The sequence below is a fragment of the Phoxinus phoxinus genome (genome assembly GCF_949152265.1).
Source record: "Phoxinus phoxinus genome assembly, chromosome: 10".
NCBI classification, from domain to species: domain Eukaryota; kingdom Metazoa; phylum Chordata; class Actinopteri; order Cypriniformes; family Leuciscidae; genus Phoxinus; species Phoxinus phoxinus.
In genome coordinates, this window is record NC_136885.1 from 18247601 (window position 1) to 18265862 (window position 18262).

Sequence of the window (18262 nt, forward strand, 5' to 3'; positions counted from 1 at the left end):
ATTAATAATTGCAAAGTTTTCGTATTACAAGTTTTCTGAAATGTTATGTTTAAATATGCAAATGAGGCATTGTCTAATTAAATATGCCCTAATTTGCATTTCCAGAACATATAGGCATATCTGAACATTGGATACAGGTTCAAAACTTAATTCATTTTGTTAACATATTAGAGTCTATTACAGAGAGGAGAACTGATATCTCTTTTTATTATTGTCAACAGTCAGTCATTATTTTTCACCATGTAACCAAGCAAGTGATGCATGAATTTCTGGCTCGGTACATGAGAAAAAAAACTAAATTTGAGAAAATGGCCTTTAAAGATGTGTATTGCAATTGAAATCTACAGATAAAGTGCAATAAAATGAACACTTAGTGCGTTTTGGATGTCTTCTTTTCACTAGTCTGAAGAAGAAAAAGAAAGAAAGTAAAAAAAAAAAAAAAAGATTATGAAAAGCCAAATAGCCCTAAATCTAATAATTAAAAAAACCTTCTAAAGACTTATATTTTTTGTGAAGTTTATACAATGCTAATTGGTTGTTCTCTTTAATATACACACAGTTTTATACATTTCACATAAAGATGTTACCTTAAATTTATGTTCGCCTACATAATTTTTTACACTATATTGTCACTGTATGTAAAGAAACAAGTATCTGTGTCCTCTTGTGCAAACATAATGAAAGCAAAGAATCACGGGAACGTTTTTATTGCAGAGGGCTGTTTCTGTCAGTAATATAACATTTCAATAAAGACAGAATGATTCACACACTATCACACCCACATGAAATCCCTAAGCAAGGGCATGCAGGGCTGGAGGCTGAAAAACAGGAAACCAGCACTCTTGTATCGGTCTCTCTGCACATCTGTGATGATGGTCTAACAACACATCATCACCTTTACCTGAGTCCTACAGCAAAAGTGCACAAACTCTAGTTCTTCAAAACCAACCCACTCTCTACTCTACTTTTTAGTCCAAAAGAACATGATCCCAAAATCTTCGAGTGGCTTGTGTCAGTGTGCATGTACAATGTGTGGTATACAGTTTCACTTATAACTGGAACGCGTATCAGGTTTTTCTAATACCTCTTTAAACTTTGCATAGTCTAGAACATTTTGTGGCATAAAGTCACTCCTACTGCAACCCAAAATGACACCCTCACTTCATTACCCGCATAATAAACGTGTATCTGCTCAGAAATGAAAGTTTTCAACAGTAAAAGACTGCTGGATGCTGCCTTTTGCTTTAAAAGTGCTTTGAGTGTCCATAACATCTTTTTATCAAAATAATCTTCTGAAGTCAACAGCCTGTGCCTCTATTTCTTATCCTCATACATGACTGGTTCTGCCCTACATGCCGAGGTTTGCGGTACTGAGGTTGAGGTTAAAATACATTCACATGGGGGAAACTCACAGTCTGAGGTCAAAGCGTGACTTCTGACCTCACCTGACCTTTGGCATCACTGCTGTGAGATTGATAATAAATCAGTGATTGTATTCATCAATGCTTGTTTAGTAACACTGATTGTACAATCACTGTTTGTAAGACATTCCCTCCGACCTTTCAGAAAGGGAAAAGGCTGCATGCAGGAGGTACAAAAGTTTTCAAATTATTTTGATACTTTTCTGATGATAATAAATGAAAAGCAGAGAAGGTACAGAGGCACAGAGAGGTTGAAGTAGAACACAAAACCAGCCTTATACTGCAGCAAAAATAGGCAGAATGGTGGATGTGTTTGTCTATAACTTGGTCTGTATAAGAGCGCAATAAGCGTCAAATGAGAAATAAATGTTCAAGACAGTCCTTTGATTGACACATTGCAGATTGAAATGAGATGGTCATAAAGAGATCAGTGATAAATAAAGAAACCGGAATGTATGAACGTGGAATGAGAAGGAGAGCGATCTCATCCCTCACTCACACTCGTTTTGTCTTAGCACACTGAACATGTTGAGAGTGAGGCCCTTCTTGTCAGCCTTCACGGTCTCATCTTCATCATCCCCATAAGCGTCTTCATCATCATCTGCGTCTCGATCGTTGTCCTCTTCCAGCTCTGAGCTGGATTCACCGTCGTCGTCTTCCCTGTCACCCCTATCCTCTTCTTCCTTTCTTCCTTGTAGAGCGATGATCTCGGACAGGTCTGGGTGTGATTCCCATTCATCTGAAGAGATTGAGATTAAATGTCAAATTTGGGACACGTGTGGCAGATGGCATGAACACATCTGTAGTCGTTTGACCTCTGACCTTTACTCAGAGAGTATCCAGGTGGCCGCAGACACAGACACAACCGTCCGTCGATTGCCAAACGCAGTAGACTGTTGGCTGCTCGATAAACATCATTACGGGCCGCCATAGCAGTCTTATACCCTCTCTTATCAGCCCAGGCTGAAAAAAAACACACACAAAAAACAAACAGACTATTGAAAACCAGTTCCTCCCTCCAATCGAATGGTAAATAGGAAATGAATAACACCACATCATAAAAGTACACACCTTCACACACGTCCCATGCTGTCCAGTCCTGTGTGTCGGGGTCACGTGGGGTTTCTGGGCACTGGTCGGGATGTTTCAGCTTTAATACAGACAGGAAGTTGGTCCGTTCACACAGGTATCCCACTGAACTGTAAGGCTCTTGCAGCTGGGACACTGGATATATACCAGCCAGGATCTGTTTGAGAAGATGAATAACATGCACACACATAAACAAAGCCAGGATGATTTAACTTTCATAAATTATACAGTATCATGCTGTTTTTTTACCTGTAGTTGCTTGTCCACTTGGGAAGGGAAGACAAGCCCAGGACAATCGCACAGTTTCACAGTGGGAGTGAGGTAGTATGTTTGGAAATATTTTGTGTGACCTGGGGTTCGAGACACGCTCACGACCTTCCTGCCAACCAGACTGTTCAGCACTGAAGATTTGCCTACATTAGGAAAACCTGGAGAAAGTGCAAAAGACTCAATAGGAATTTTAAATTAATGAATGAATTTTAATTTACACATTGGGGAGAAGTACTTCATATAAGATATATGTAACTGATATTGATCTGTTGAATATCACTGACATGAAACAGACATTGGGACCATCCTTTTTATCCCTATTTTGGTGTATATCCAAGTGAAACGGCTTCTCAAATTAGAAAAAATTGGGTGGGGCTCGATTGTTCATCAGGGCTTGATTAGCCCGTTGAATTGTTGTTTGTTAATTGCCGCAATCTCATGTGAGTGACAGGTTGCTAAAAGTGAGGGATTATTGCTCTGGTCTCACGTCATCAGAGAAAAGATGTCGTCGTGAGGGGACGTGCACATTTTGATCAAAGATGATAAGCACATTCATTTTCTTTTTAAATAATGATGTGCACATATAAATCATTTATAATAAACACTGCAATGTGCAATGTTCAAGTGTTCAATTTCCTGGTGACTAATCTTTTTACCTATGCAGCCCAAGGTTAGTACTCCATCTTTATAAAGTTCTTGCGTAGGGCTGTTCATTTCCATGGCAACATCAGTATGATGCTCCATCAGCACAGATTCTGATCCATCATCATCAGCCCGATCCCCCTCTGTTCCCACAGCAACAGCATCCCTCTGGATCTTCTTCTCCCAGCTGTTCAAATCCACTGAAAACAACAATCATCATCATTACTCCCTGTGTTCCAGTGCTCATTTAGTTGTCAGGGAGGAACTTGTCTTACCTCTTCCTGCTGTGATCTCCTGACACGCTCTCATGATTTGGAATGGTCCTCCTACCTGATTCCATCCTGCTTTCTTCCTAACCCTCTTCTTCTGTAGAACTGCAGTTAGTACAGATGAAGGAAACGTATTTTAATCTGGTCACATTATAGATAAAGCACTGATAGAGGAAGGAGACTCTCACGAGTGCTGTAGGGTTGTCCTGGGTGCGAGGTGAAGCCGACACAGTGCAGGTGGGGGAACTGTTTAGTCAGATAGTGTTTCCATGCCAACACCAGCGGGGCGGGGCACAAGTCCACCTTATTGAGCACCAGGATCATGTACTTCTTTAACTCACCAGTGATGTAGTGATACACAGCAGGAGAAAGCTGCAGCACCTACAGACAAAGTGATAATTTTAGCTTGTACTGAATGGTAATGACTACTTAACAACTCCATCCTTCTTTTGCTCAAAAAGTAGAAGGCAATACAAAAGTGCTGTTTTCTGAGATTAAATGTAATACAATCTCTGGCCCCACCTAGTGGGGACTTTATTACCTCAGTTTAACAGTGTAACAGCTATGCAATTTTCATGACCTTTTGTAAACTGCTTAAAGTTTCAACAGGCGTTACAGTCGCACACTCACTGGGTGTCTGATATCCACTATGAGCAGAATGACATCAGACATCTCCAATACTCTCCACAGCTGCCTCCATGTCTGAGAGAGAAAGACAGTCAGTCAGTAGTAAAGAAACAAACAACATTTTGAATAGCTGTTATTTGAAAGAGCACTATTCACGCTGTCTGAACTTCAGTAATGAATCGTAATCTGTTATTCACATTCTTTCAGATTAGCCAACCTGTTTATAATTCTTTGGCCCACTTTAGGTAAAATAATGTATGGTCTCCTGTTAAGTATTTGCTACATTAATCCAAAACTATCTGGAAACTGTTAAAACAACGTATTCATTGTGATCCAATATTTGCAGAGTAATTGCTCAGCTAAGTGCTTCCAACATTTATCAGCAAGTTTATAAGTTCTTAGAAACAACGTTTTTTTGTCTAAAAATTATCTGCAAAATATTGTGGTGCGTCTGTTGTTTGTAGGCTATTACAGACAAACAGGAATCATAAAAGTCTTTTTTTATTACGTTTAATATGCCTAATTTTTAGTCTTATACATTTAAACTAGCATTTAAGAGAAATGTTGCTTCTTTTTCACTAAGCAAACACAACAGTTTCAGTGTCAAAAGGCTTGAGAAGGACAATAGCTCATGAACAAGTGAATTTGAACACTTAACAGTGTTTGCCTCCAGCACCGCCTGACCAAACAGATGCTCAAGCGCAATAAAACAACTATTTCATTACAGCTATTGACTCAGCAACTATCCAATTCTGGTTGCTGATAAAAAAGATGTTTTCTAACAGAACATGCCTCACCTCGAGATTGTGCTCAAAGTGGCTGAGGCTACCGGGTGGGTTCTTGGAGTGAAGAGTGTCCAGATACTCCAGAAACGACTTCTCCTCTTTCCGCAGCAACTCCTCTCGCCGCATTTCGTAATGCCACGAGGGCCGCCTTGGGATATCCAGGCCTGTGATTAGACAGAATGAAAGTGAAATGAAGACATTGAGTTGACCTTGTTGACTATGGCTAGTTTTGTGAAATGTGTCCCAGTTTAGAACCACCACTACATATTACTTAGCTCAGCAGCATAAATACCTTTCTCTTCGGGGAAGATCTGGTTTATATCCATCTCTAGTTCCTTTTCTGCCACCGGCTTCAGGATTTTCTTCATTGCTATTTTCTTCCTCTTCTCCACCTCCTCCTTGCTCTCCCTCTCAAAGTGCAGACGGAATCTGCAAAACAAGCCATTATAAAGATTAACAAACAGGACGATACATGCCCCTGCTAAAACATCTCATGTTGAATTAATAAGGCAAGACTGGACGGACTGTTTCACCTGTCCCGACTCACCTGTTGGGGTCATATCTGCCGTCTCTGGCACCAGGCTGATGGTTGATCCTCTTGATGTCTGTCGTCTCGCTGTCTGATGTATCCGACTGTCTGTCTCTGCCAGGTCCTCTCTCCACACTGGCATTTCGGCTACCGTGACTTGAACCTGGTTCTCCTGCACGCACACACACACACACAATGTCATGTTTAATTCAATGCAATACTTGCCATTTATTTGTAACTATATGTGAAATGAATAAGCAATTTTCTATTAAACCTACACCGTGTTTTTTTTCAGTGACAGTTTTTCTTTTGTTTTTGATGTATACGCCCTTTTCTGTTGAAAATCATTGTGTACTTCCAATAATCATTCGTCTCCCCCATAATTATCATTCTGTTGTCATTACAATATACAATAGCATGGAAATGTACACTGATTACATAATAAATGATTATCCCTGTGATCTATCACTAGATCTTCTGCAAACTGATTTACTGTGTACTCGACACGAATACTTGCAGAACTGCAGGCGAACGGCAGTTAATTAAGCCTGCTTTACTTGTGTATTGATCGCTTTGTTGTTGTGTTACGTAACTTCACGCTGAGTCTGCGCACTTAGATACCGCATAACACAAGCGCCAACTACAGCAAAACACGAGCTGTTCAAAATGCGTGTCATGATCCCCCTTTCAGCATCATTTCACTGTTGACAAGGCAGAATAGAAATTTGGTCTGTAAAGATAAATTACTGTTCGGTTGTGTGACGTTCAACCTGTCACGAACGGAGTAGTTGTTTACAGCAGACAACATTCATATCAAGAACATTTTGATACATGTAATGTTGCTGGATGTGACATTCAGCGTCCCTTCTTGTATGCAACCCTCAAATAAAAATGACAGCACGCGGCGCGCTGTTTACTGCCTGTCAAGTTTGGTTACATACACCCACAGAAACTTGGCAAACAAAGTAGTTACAGCAGCGTAGTAGCTCAATTAATAGGCTAATATGTGAGAACATGGTCACATTTCTGCACACTAAAATATAAACCATAAAACAATGAGTCACGTGGCTAATGTAGAACGTCTGCGAGCGCGTTCGTTCAGCTCGTCGCGCGCTAACTCAGCTAAGCTAGTTAACGTACCCACCTCTCTTTTTCTCGCGTTTCACCTGGAGCTGCTTCTTTTTCTGTTTGTTACTAAAAGGCTTTTTGCGCGGCATGTTCGCATGGATCAAATGAGAAAAAAGAAAGAACCCGCGAGGACGTAAACTCCGTTGTTAGGTCTATATTTACATTCGTGAAGTTTCTCCGCTACTCGCATGGACTTTTCTGTGACACAGCCCACTTACTGACGAGGTGGACGCTACCAATATGTACTTCAAAGATTCAACACTAGGCGTCACAAATACATTTAATCGACTCTACAATTGTTCTGGAATCTGTTACTGCTTCTGTTTACTTTATACGACTAACGTTACTGTTTGCGAAAGTAAAACAATAACAGCAATAAGTTATTTTGACCCCCATATTTTTGACAGGTGGTGCAATCTGCCATTGTACGATAGAATGTTGGACAACAGTACGAATATATATAAATTAAATATAAGTATAAATATTTAAATTATATAAGTTAATTATATAAATAACTATGTATCAGTTTTATACATGTTGTTGCTGAAAGACTAATGTGTCTGAGGGAATTTAGATAAAAAAAGTTTAACCACAAAAAAGTATCTTAATTCTGGATGGGGGTCCTTGGAGGTCCAGTAGAGACAGATCGAGGATATAATTTCAATAAGAAACAATATTCTATGTTCTTAAATGATTTCTAAATGCAAACAATTACATTAATGATCTGCGTATTATAAAAGGCAGTAATACTTGTTAATGTTGTAAATGAAAATTACTAAAAAACCCAAGTTGCAAGAGTCTGTAAAGTTTGCAAACCCCTGCTATAAGATCATCACAAAGAGGCACATTGGGAGCAATTGTTTTAATATCTTGTTTTACAGGGTTAAAGCACACTAATCCGATTTTGTTAATGTCAAGAGGTTGAGATTTGGTGAGCATGTTAATAGTTATTTTGATAAAATAACAGTAGTAACAGTAATAATAGAATATTACATGTCATTTGCAGATGGGAATGCTAAACAGGATAATTTTTTAAAACAAAAAACAAAAACATCAAGATATTTGCCATTTGCCGTTGACAATTTTTTTTGTCCTATTTCCTGTTGTCCTTTACTCATTCACACACAAAACATTTGATAATCATATATACATTATTTTCTGTTTTACATACATGACTGCAAACAAATTTCCCTTTTAAAACGAAAACAGACCAACAATTCCCATACATACTGTGCAAGAGACAACATTTCCATTCTTGTGGACAGTAACAATATTAATGTTGACAGTGCAGTGACCGACTGACCGTACCAACAACTACAGACGCAATCATACAAACTTGATAAACCAGACATTTTATGGAAAGACTTGATATATGAGCTGGGTACCCACTGAAACAGCCACAGTCTTCAAGAAAGCTTTTGCGAGGAAGATCAGGATTACAGCAATAAATGTTTAAAAAAATGGAACAAAAAAAAATACAAAGTCTATCTCCTTCACTTTTGTCCATTTAAGTCCACTTGTGCCTTCATACAAATGAGAAGGCATTGAGTAAGAAAATCTTTTCAGTATCCACAGTTCTCTGTAATTGCAACAGTTTTTTCTAAACTCCAAAGTTTCATCCCTCGCTCATGAGTTCAGGTGTTCCACCTGTATGGCGGAAGCCTCCACAGTGATGCAGAGGTCTTTGTGAGGGGAGATGTCAGACACACTGACAGTTTTATACTGCACATCAGCAGAAGTTAATGGTTTGTACTGGTTCAGGTCGAATATGCACGGCTGACCGAAGACGTCGGTCCTCTCGACTCGGCTCTGTGCGTCTCCTTCCGAGCCGCCTCCAACACGGCCTGGGCTGTGGCTTTGCTGGGTTGATCCAGGTGGAGACGGCAGCATATCTGGGGCATGTTTACGCATGTGCTTCATCAGGTACGTCTCCTACAGGCAGAGAGAGATACATATTAGTATCATCTTGAGAACAGGAACGCTGCTCATTTATGGTGTGAGATGAGGTGTTAATGTTTGTACCGAGGTATATGTGCGGTTGCATAAACCGCAGGAGTACAGCTTAGCGTGCTTGACTGTGTGAGTGGACAGATGAACCTCCAGGCTGGCTGCGTCTACATAACCACGGTTACAGTGGTGACACTTATACGGTTTGTCCTTGTTGTGTTGACGCCGATGAGACTGAAAACATTGAAAGAAACATTGAAAGAAACATTGAAATGACAGTTCACTAAAACATGAAAATTCTGCCATTTACTCATCCTAGATTTTTTTTTCCCCAAATGTGTCAAAAGCTCTCTTCCAAATAATGAAGTTAAATGGTGATCTGGGGTTGTTAAGCTCCACAGAGGAACCATAAAAGTATCATAAAACAACCCATATGACTTAAATGATTAATTCAAGTGTTTTGAAGCTTAGTGCGAGGAACAGAGTGAAATGGAAGTAATTATTCAATGAAAAGCAGGGTTGTGCAAAACTCAAAATTGAATAACTGGCTCCCTTTCAATTTGATTGTGAATTTAAACTGAATTGGCCACATCCTACAGGAAGCAAAACAGGAGCCTGAATAGGAATGGCCGGAAGACCAATCTATCTATCTATCTATCTATCTATCTATCTATCTATCTATCTATCTATCTATCTATCTATCTATCTATCTATCTATCTATCTATCTATCTATCTATCTATCTATCTATCTCAATCCATCCATCCATCCATCCATCCATCCATCCATACACATATACATACATAGACACTACCGTTCCAAAGTTTGGGGTCAGAAAGATTTTTAAATTTGAAAGAAGTCTTTTTTTCTTCACCAAGGCTACATTTACTTAAAATGGAGATCATGATTCTCCCACGGTTCTGAACAGACAACTAAACAAAATAACATGTAATTTACTTGTTAATTGCTGCAGTTTATTTAAAAAATACATTTAATCAATTTGAATAAATATATATATATATATTTAAATTGGTTTAAATTAATGATTTAATGACTCCATTGAATGATTAAGTGACTTCACTTGTTTCATTAAAGGTGCCATGTGTAATTGTCTGGCAAAAAAAATCAAGTCATACTCCACATTCCATACCAGATGGGGGCAGTATACCTCACATATCAAAATATGTGATGTAGGATATGGTATTTTATAAAATCACACACTATAAATATGATAAAGAAGCAGAAACAGATAGTTGCAGTAAAGTAAGATATTTTAATAAGTTGAAGAAACAATAATGATTTGTGACACACACACACACTCGATTTGCGCATCGCCATCATGTGTGTATTACAGGTAACGTTATTACATTGCTTCCTGATATCACGTGCGCAAACACAAATAACCTATATTTATATATATATATACTACAGGGCCGTTGGATGCTTGTATCTGATAACCGTGAAGCTCTTGTAATTATTACTTTACCCAACCTCTCCATGTCGAGTGATGCAGTAAACATCAGACAGCGCACGTGAACCGATCATCTCTACTATAGTAAAAAAAAAACACGAACACTGTTGAAAGATACAGTAGGCTACAAATGACCTGTTCGCGCCACAAATTGTTCTCCGTCCTTAGCGACCGAGTCATTGAATGTGAAACAGCCGGCTGCTGTCGTCAGCGAGCAGCACTCTTCAGACAACGAGGGCGCGCGCGCCGCATTGATACCTCCGTTTCAGTTTCTCGAACCCGCGCAGTGCGGCGGTCAGAACACGGAGACCATTCTGCCCCTAGCTATGCGTGCGAAAGCATGGGGAGCGATCCCGGGCGTGTCAGAATGGGTGCTGAACGTTGTAAAACAGGGCTATGCACTGCAGTTCGCTCGCCGTCCCCCGCGCTTCCGAGCCCGGACCGTGACGAGCGGTCCTTTTCTTATCTGATCTGATTTGTGCTTCAGAGCGCGGTGGTGGTAGGGGTCTCTTGCCAAAGGCTTCAGCCATCCTTCCGCTCTCTTCCCTGAATTGAAATGAAGTAGTGGGCTGTACTTTCCACACGATAGACATTAGGTTCAAGTACGCCCACAACCCGTGCGAGTTATTCGTGTATTGCAGGTTGGCTGGTGGTTATGTGCCCCGCATACCGCCTCCCATGGCCGAAACTGGTATTACGACACCTGTCGGGCCGTGGCTAGTAATGCTAATGCTAATTAAGGTTGATATCTCTGCAGCACTATAACTTTACATTTTTTTAATGACATCATTGCCCTTATTTCTTCTCATTCTTTTGATGCGTGTAGCTCATTTTTTGGATATTTTTACCTCAATTTTTACACATGGCACCTTTAATGGATTAATCCGAATCTGATAAATGAATAATTCAATGACAAATACATTTTTAACAGTCACTTGTCGCCATCTACTGGTGTATTGATGTAATCGATGCAATCTTTATCTGAAGTGTCAAGTTGCATTCAAGGGTTGATTTACTGATTCTTTTAACGCTACCTTCGAAATCAGTGTCTATATCTGACTATAAACTTTGATCCCAGTCCTTCTGTGATAATTTGAATTATTGTAACAGAAATAATGATACTGTGTGATTGAAAAGATCGCTGTGATCGTACTTGTCAAAGGTTAATAGATAGCAGAATAATTGTCATTTAGGAATAAGATCGCAATCTTTTTATAACCATTAATCGTGCAGCTCTACTTTATAGATTTAAATAGAGAAACAGAGTACTTTTCTCACCTGCAGATTAGAGAGCTGAGTGAAAGACTTCTCACAACCCAAGTGTGTACATTTGTATGGCCTGTCTCCTGTGTGGATCCTGAACAGGCACAACATTTATGTCAAGATGTAAGAAATAAAGGGAAAACTAAACTGAGTATGTATGGTTAAGAATGAGGTGTAGAAAAAGCCATAAACAAAATACAACAACAACAAAAAAACATGTCCATTACTGCACCTGTGGTGTTGCTGTAAGTGACTGAGCTGTCTGAAGGTCTTCTGGCAGTAGTTACAGGTGTAAGGTTTTACTCCTGTGTGGATTCGTATATGCTGAGCAAGGTAGCTTGTGTTGGCGAAGGATTTCGAGCAATGAGGACACTTATGAGGTTTGGATTCTGTGTGGTTTCTGTAAAGAAAGAAAGACAAACATGCTTACCTATGGACTCATTCAATAATTTATAGACACTACACAAATATTTGACCTGACCATATTGCTCATTTCTACACTCACTCTGCTGACCTTTCTTAGGTGGTCCCTACTGCCAACGAATGTCAAAAGTGCGCAGTGTATTTCGAAGACACATTTGGAAGTGGTGTGGTAGGTGTTTGAATGAGGTCACGGAAAGGGCAGATCCATTTCTCAAAAAAACATTAGCACTAAATCCTCACAGGAACTCTGTGGGCCACAGAGCCCAATCCCATGTCCAAGTGCGATCAACAGTAGACGAAACCTTTACGTGACCTCTATTTCAGAGCGGGGCAGAACCTCATAAAACTTCTACACAGTTATGGGACAATAATGTAGAGTCAAAGAGAACTAGGCTTTCACTGACAGCTTCAATTTCAGTCCAATCCTTCAGTCGGTGTGTGTAAGACTCCACAGTGTGGTGTAAAAAATGTAGGTAGTCCGCAGTAATAAAAAGTGTGCCAGAGGAGAAATAAATTATACAAATAGAGAAAATCTCTTCTTTTGAGATGGAAAAGAACTTTTCCTGACCATCTTTAGTTTCTTCTAGCAATTTTTCTTCCACTTCATCAGCGAGACATTTAAAGTGCAATCCACCCACTACACATGGTGACATCATGCTATAGCTGACTTCACCATTATAAAGACTGTGTGGTATATATTTAAACAGTCCATTAGACATAAACTTGCATATAAGCAAACTATCGCCAGAGTATGTTGCTATGGCAACAAGGAAAAGAGCATGAGGCCCTGTTGTCAACCTTTCCAACGTGACCGTGTAATGTCTCGGGGGCGAGCACCCAGGACACGTGTTTGTGTTCAAAAACTATAGATGAGCGCAACGGAAAGTAGAAAGCGGAGGTCACAAGAAGCACTTTAAACGCCCAGGATTAGTCAGTTATCCATAAAGTAGGTGGGTTGAAAATACTGTTAGCTACCACTTTCGAAGTGAACAAAATAAAGTAAAGAAATAATAATAATAACAACCTTGAAACTAGCATTAGACTTTTTGAAAAGTAATGCTTCAGATAATTTTTTATTTATTTAGATTTGTCAAGCACTTATTTTTAACAAAAATATATTATTCCAAATCATTGTCTTGACAGCCCTAAAAACACTTTTTTTTCCCTCTCTCCAATTTTTCACCACACTCACAATATTGAGATACATTACAATGGTCTGAGTACCAATAATTTTATGCGTTTGTATTTTCATGCATGTATAATTTTCTACAGTTCAACTAATGAACTGAATTTATGAAAAGGTTGAATGCATTATTACATACATTATATTAATATTTTTTATAATCCATTATACATAAAGGTTTTCAGTAAATAATTATCAAGTTTTTTTGGTGTTTTAATTTAATTTTAGAACTGAAATATCAGCAATTTATTCGTATTTGGTCAAACGCTCGATGACCAACACGCTGATTCTCTCTTTAACATGTTTAATGCAGTTTGAATTTCGATGTCATATCTTTTGCAATGTGTATCATATCGTGATGAAGTTGGCGAACTCACACACAGACGCTCCCGCAGTCCTCTCCCTATACTAAAGTCCACAACACACACTCTCCACCACCCGCCTGCTTTGCCACAGACACCCACACACAAACACACACACACGCTTGTGGTGCGGTGCTGAATACCGTGTGTGCTGCTGTAAGTGACTGAGCTGTCTGAAAGCCTTCTGGCAGTAGGAGCAGGTGTAGGGCTTGGCACCGCTGTGGATGCGGATGTGCTGGGCCAGGTAGCTGGTGTTAGCGAAGGATTTGGAGCAGTGCGGACACTGGTGAGCTTTCACCTCCGTGTGCGACTTGGAGTGCAGCTGCATATCTGACTTACTGCAGAACGTCAAACCACACATCCGGCACCTACAGACAGAAAAACACACACACACACACACACACACCAAGGGGTGGACAGAGGGATGAGAGAGGAGGAAAACATGGGAGAAGACAAAGTACGGATGAAAACGGGACAAAGAGAAAAGGAAAGTTACAAGCCTGTCCATCAATAGTGAAAGGAGAAACATGAGACATGACAAACAGGCAAGAAAGAGACACAACACAAGCGGGAGGGTGAGAGACGAGGAGGTCAGTGGAGAACGATCCAGAATGAAATCGTAGACCCTGGCTCTAAAAAAGAAAAATGAGATGGAGAGGCCAGAAACGCGAGTGCAGATGGGTGACAGAAGCGTGTGTGTGTGTGTGTGTGTGTGTGTGTGTGTGTGTGTAGATGTGTGTAGCTGAGGCTGCACATGCTGTTGAGCAGAATAACACAAACTTCTACAGAAGCACAGCAGACAAACTCGTTGCGAAGCCTTGAAGCCGGCGAGAGTGTGTGTCAGGCCGGAGTGACATGCATTTCTGCCGTACGAAAATGAAGTGGCTTAGGAATTCCTGCCTCTGTCTTTGCTTCTTCTAATAGATTGTAAGAAACACACACTGAGGTCATGCTGAGCTGATGTCCATTTGAAAATCCATACCTGTATGTTTTACCACCTTCTTTCCCAGCATGCCCTTCTTCTAGGGACAGGCTGTAAGGGTTGGCAGAATGATGCTACAGAGAAAAGAAAAATCAGTAAAAAAAAAATGTGTTGTTCAAAACTTATTGAAAAAATTATTACTTTTTTTATTATTATTTATAATGTTACAGAAGATTTCTATTTTCAAATAAATTTCTGTTCATTAAAGAAACCTGATAACTGTTTTCAACATTGATTAAATGTTTTTTGAGCACCAAATCAGCAATACATTTATTTTTGAAGGATCATGTGAAACTGAAGACTAGAGTATGTTTGCTGAAAATTCAGATTTGCCATAACAGAAAATCAATCTATTTTTTTTTTACACTATAGTTTGATAAAATAATGCAGCCTTGGTGAGCATAAGAGACCAGAGAAATTAATATATATATATATATTTTAAATCTAACCAACTCTGGGCTAATCAGTTATTTGTAAGTTATGAAAATGTAATTTAAATTGATTTCACTATATGTTATTAACATTTTGTTATACAGTACCTGTCCTGAAAGACCCAAAATCAAGGCATCTGTCCCAGTAGGTGAGCCAATCAACGGGAGTGTGGCTTTCTTCTTTCTGCCCCGTTTCGACGGTAACGGGATGATGACCGGTGAGCAGGTCAAGGAGTCATTTCTCTTGTCTGGTGGAGTCATGCAAGAGTAAAATGCTTTAATTATTTGAGACAAGACTGATGAGAAAATAAAAAGTATCTGTGACCATTTCAGGCATATCAAACACTCAATAAACCGACTCAATAAAAGATGTTCCCAAAATTAGTGCTTAATCATATCTCACCAAAAATCATACCACGTGCATGTCTATGTTTATGTCAAATCACCTGTTTGGACTGTTATCATGGTGGTGGATGGATGTCCATGAATAAGGGACTGAGCAGATGACACTGGAGACACCAGAGTGACCAAACCCGCTAGAAAGAGTGTGGAAGTGATGGAAGACTTATCAAAGTGTAGAAACGTAATGATACTGCAAATAGTGTATAACTATACTAATGAGAAAAGACGCTGTAGCAGTTTAACAAACACACACACACATACAGTACCTGCCGTCATGATGCCTGTAGGTGGTACCGGCACCACTGTGATACTGTGTGAGGAGTGAGACGGTTGTGCATGCTCTTGTTTTAGTGTCCTTGCTGTCGATGTATCTATAGCACCTCCAGAAACCGCTACCACCGCTGTGGTGGGATAGTGGGCGGGGCCATGCGAGTAGGTGGGGCTTTTGTCCTTTACTTTATTGAGAAATAAAGCATTCTCAATCTAAAACCAAACAGACAAAATTGGGTTAGACAAATAAGATCAAATAAAAGAGTATTATTATTATTTGAAAAAAAGTTACTTTTTTTTCATAATGGTTTTTGTTTAAAAAAAAAGACATGTATGTAATAATGTCATGTAATAATAATTTATTATCAATGTTGAAAAACAGTTGCTGCTTAATATTTTTGAGGCATTCATTTGAAATAGAACAGCTTTAATTAGATTTTTTTTGTAACAATGTAAAAGTCTTAACTATCACCTCTGATCAATTTAATGTTTCCTTGCTGAATAGATTTTCTTTAAAAAGTCTTACTGAACCCAAACTTCTGAAAGGTACTGTATATAATGTAAAATACTAAATAAAGCATGCAAATGCATTAATTTGGCACTATATTAATGCTATTATTGGCCAGGCATAAAATGCAATAGGGTCATTCCGTGTAAAACAACCAAATTTCAGAAACTTCCCCAGCTCAATTTCTTTTATTTTGTTAATATTTTTTTCCATAGAAAGACAAACATAAATAGCGATGAAAGCCAACATATTAAATGTCACAGATGTATATCTACTGAGTAATCCACTATTTTGTAGAGGGGGGTCAAAATGAACGGTCACGGTTGGCATATAATGAGACAAAGTTTGCTAAAGTCCACCGATTTTACTAATAGACCAACCAATCTCTCTGTAAAAAATAAAATAATGATGCGGCCATCTTTCTAAAGTCATTTTTACCCCCCCCCCTGTAAATTGACTTCAAATCTCAGGTGAAAATGGTAAAACTCACCCCCCTATGCAAAATAGTGGTTTACTAAGTAAATATACATCTGTGACATTTAATATTTTGGCTTTCGTCACTATTTATGTTTATCTTTGAACATAAAAAAAACATTAACAAAATAAAATGTTTGAGTCTGGGACCTCTGGTTGAGTTGACAGGAATGAGCGAATGACCCAATAATCAATTTTCTAATTTAGAATAGCCTATGCATACCGGTGTGCTTACCTGTCCCTGCACAGGAGACCAAAAGTATGAAGAATTAAAATGGGAATCCTCCATCATCCCTGAGAAAAGAAAGTAGGCATTTTGATATATATATATATATATATATATATATATATATATATATATATATATATATATATATATATATATATATAAACTGTGAACACATTGTAACCTTTGCTTTGACCCATACGGATAGGAACATAAAATGTTATTTCATACATTAAAATAATAATAAATAAAAAATGTACCTGTGGGGTGTATAATTTGATAAAAGATACAGAAATAAAAAAATAAATAATAATTTCACAATTAACTATTTAATAACAATTCTAAATGGAATTGGACAACATGAATTATGCAGGATATTTTATTCAGGAAGAGCTGGTGTCTGTCATGAGTCTATGTATGGTCAACAACACTGCTACAACAAATAAATTATGCGTTTCACATCAGCATGTTGTTATAAACTTCATACGTGACTGTAATACATATTATCTACATGACAGAACCAGCATCACTCGTGAATCTGTGTTCAGGTTAAATTTTTTTACAGTTGGCGGGTTTATACAGAAGCTCTTGCGTCTGTATATGGATGCAATTTTTCATAATGTTACAGAGAAGAGAATGTGATTTGCTTTATTCTTTATTAAAAACGATGCACTGTAAAACCCTGTTTTGGGCCATATTATGAAATATTCAATTATTTATTTGCAAATAACCAAAACCAATTAACGTAATATCTGAATAGTATTGACAGGCTGGGGCGAATCTACTGTGCGATAACAGAGGCGGACTGCAGCCCACAGCATGACGTGACCCGTGCATTCACTCAACTGTCGGCTAAAATAAAAAAGGAAAGGCGAAAAAGGATAGAAAAAAACAGAACAAGTGGGGAAAAAAACGTCGACGCTGGAACCGAGGCGGTTTTACGCAGACTTCCGGCACATGAGTGTCGACGATCGGGCGACAGCAGCGCCAGCGGCTCACATCAACAGCCAAAAACTAGCTTCAAAGTGAAAAATAAAGACTGATTACCAGCTCTCAAGACTTTAGCTTCGCCCGCCGGGGATTTCCTCCAATCAGGATAGTTTGAGAAGTCTTTCCGAACCCACCCGATTAAAGAATTTCAATGTTTTTTTTTTCCTCCCTTGTGTTTTTTTTTCTATTTTTTTCTATTCTTACGGAGTTGGCCGAACTGTCTACACAGCACTTCCTTCCGAGCGTCGCCAATGATGCCCGTGCGTGCGGACGTCATTTCCGTCTAGTAAGGTCAAACATATCCTAGAATATTGTTTTTAGTACGTTAATTATATTTTTACACTAAAATACATTATTTTGTCTTATACAAAAAAAATGTAATAAGCGTTTAAAAACTTTTCGAAATAAAAAACATTGACATTTTTGTAAAGCATTTCTGTTTTCAAATGTATTTACGTTTTAATGTTTGTTACAAAAAGCAATATTAATTTAATCTGTTAGGGTATGCCATGTTTATTTTGTATTTTACATCTGTATGTATGTGTTACTCAAGAAATAAAAACGTTTCAAA

At 38.6% G+C, this 18262-nt stretch overlaps 2 protein-coding genes across 2 annotated transcripts; both read right to left on the minus strand.

The window, feature by feature from the left end:
- Positions 1-305: 305 nt before the first annotated feature.
- On the minus strand, positions 306-7114 carry gnl1 (guanine nucleotide binding protein-like 1). Its single transcript, XM_079626183.1, has 12 exons — positions 6777-7114; positions 5651-5804; positions 5396-5532; positions 5116-5267; positions 4322-4393; positions 3880-4072; positions 3698-3796; positions 3437-3622; positions 2760-2938; positions 2493-2667; positions 2244-2384; positions 306-2160 (listed from the first exon to the last, which is right to left on the minus strand). Exons 1-12 carry the CDS (start codon positions 6847-6849, stop codon positions 1913-1915), a joined length of 1809 nt encoding a protein of 602 aa, XP_079482309.1. The 5' UTR covers positions 6850-7114; the 3' UTR covers positions 306-1912.
- Positions 7115-7605: 491 nt separating this feature from the next.
- znf384b (zinc finger protein 384 b) lies at positions 7606-17983 on the minus strand. The gene is given in 13 exon segments (XM_079625399.1): positions 7606-8692; positions 8783-8941; positions 11456-11534; positions 11673-11840; positions 13552-13776; positions 14391-14464; positions 14930-15069; positions 15268-15357; positions 15490-15706; positions 16711-16769; positions 17749-17838; positions 17841-17886; positions 17888-17983. Coding segments are annotated over 13 exon segments (1734 nt in total). The 5' UTR covers positions 17969-17983; the 3' UTR covers positions 7606-8386.
- Positions 17984-18262: the final 279 nt, after the last annotated feature.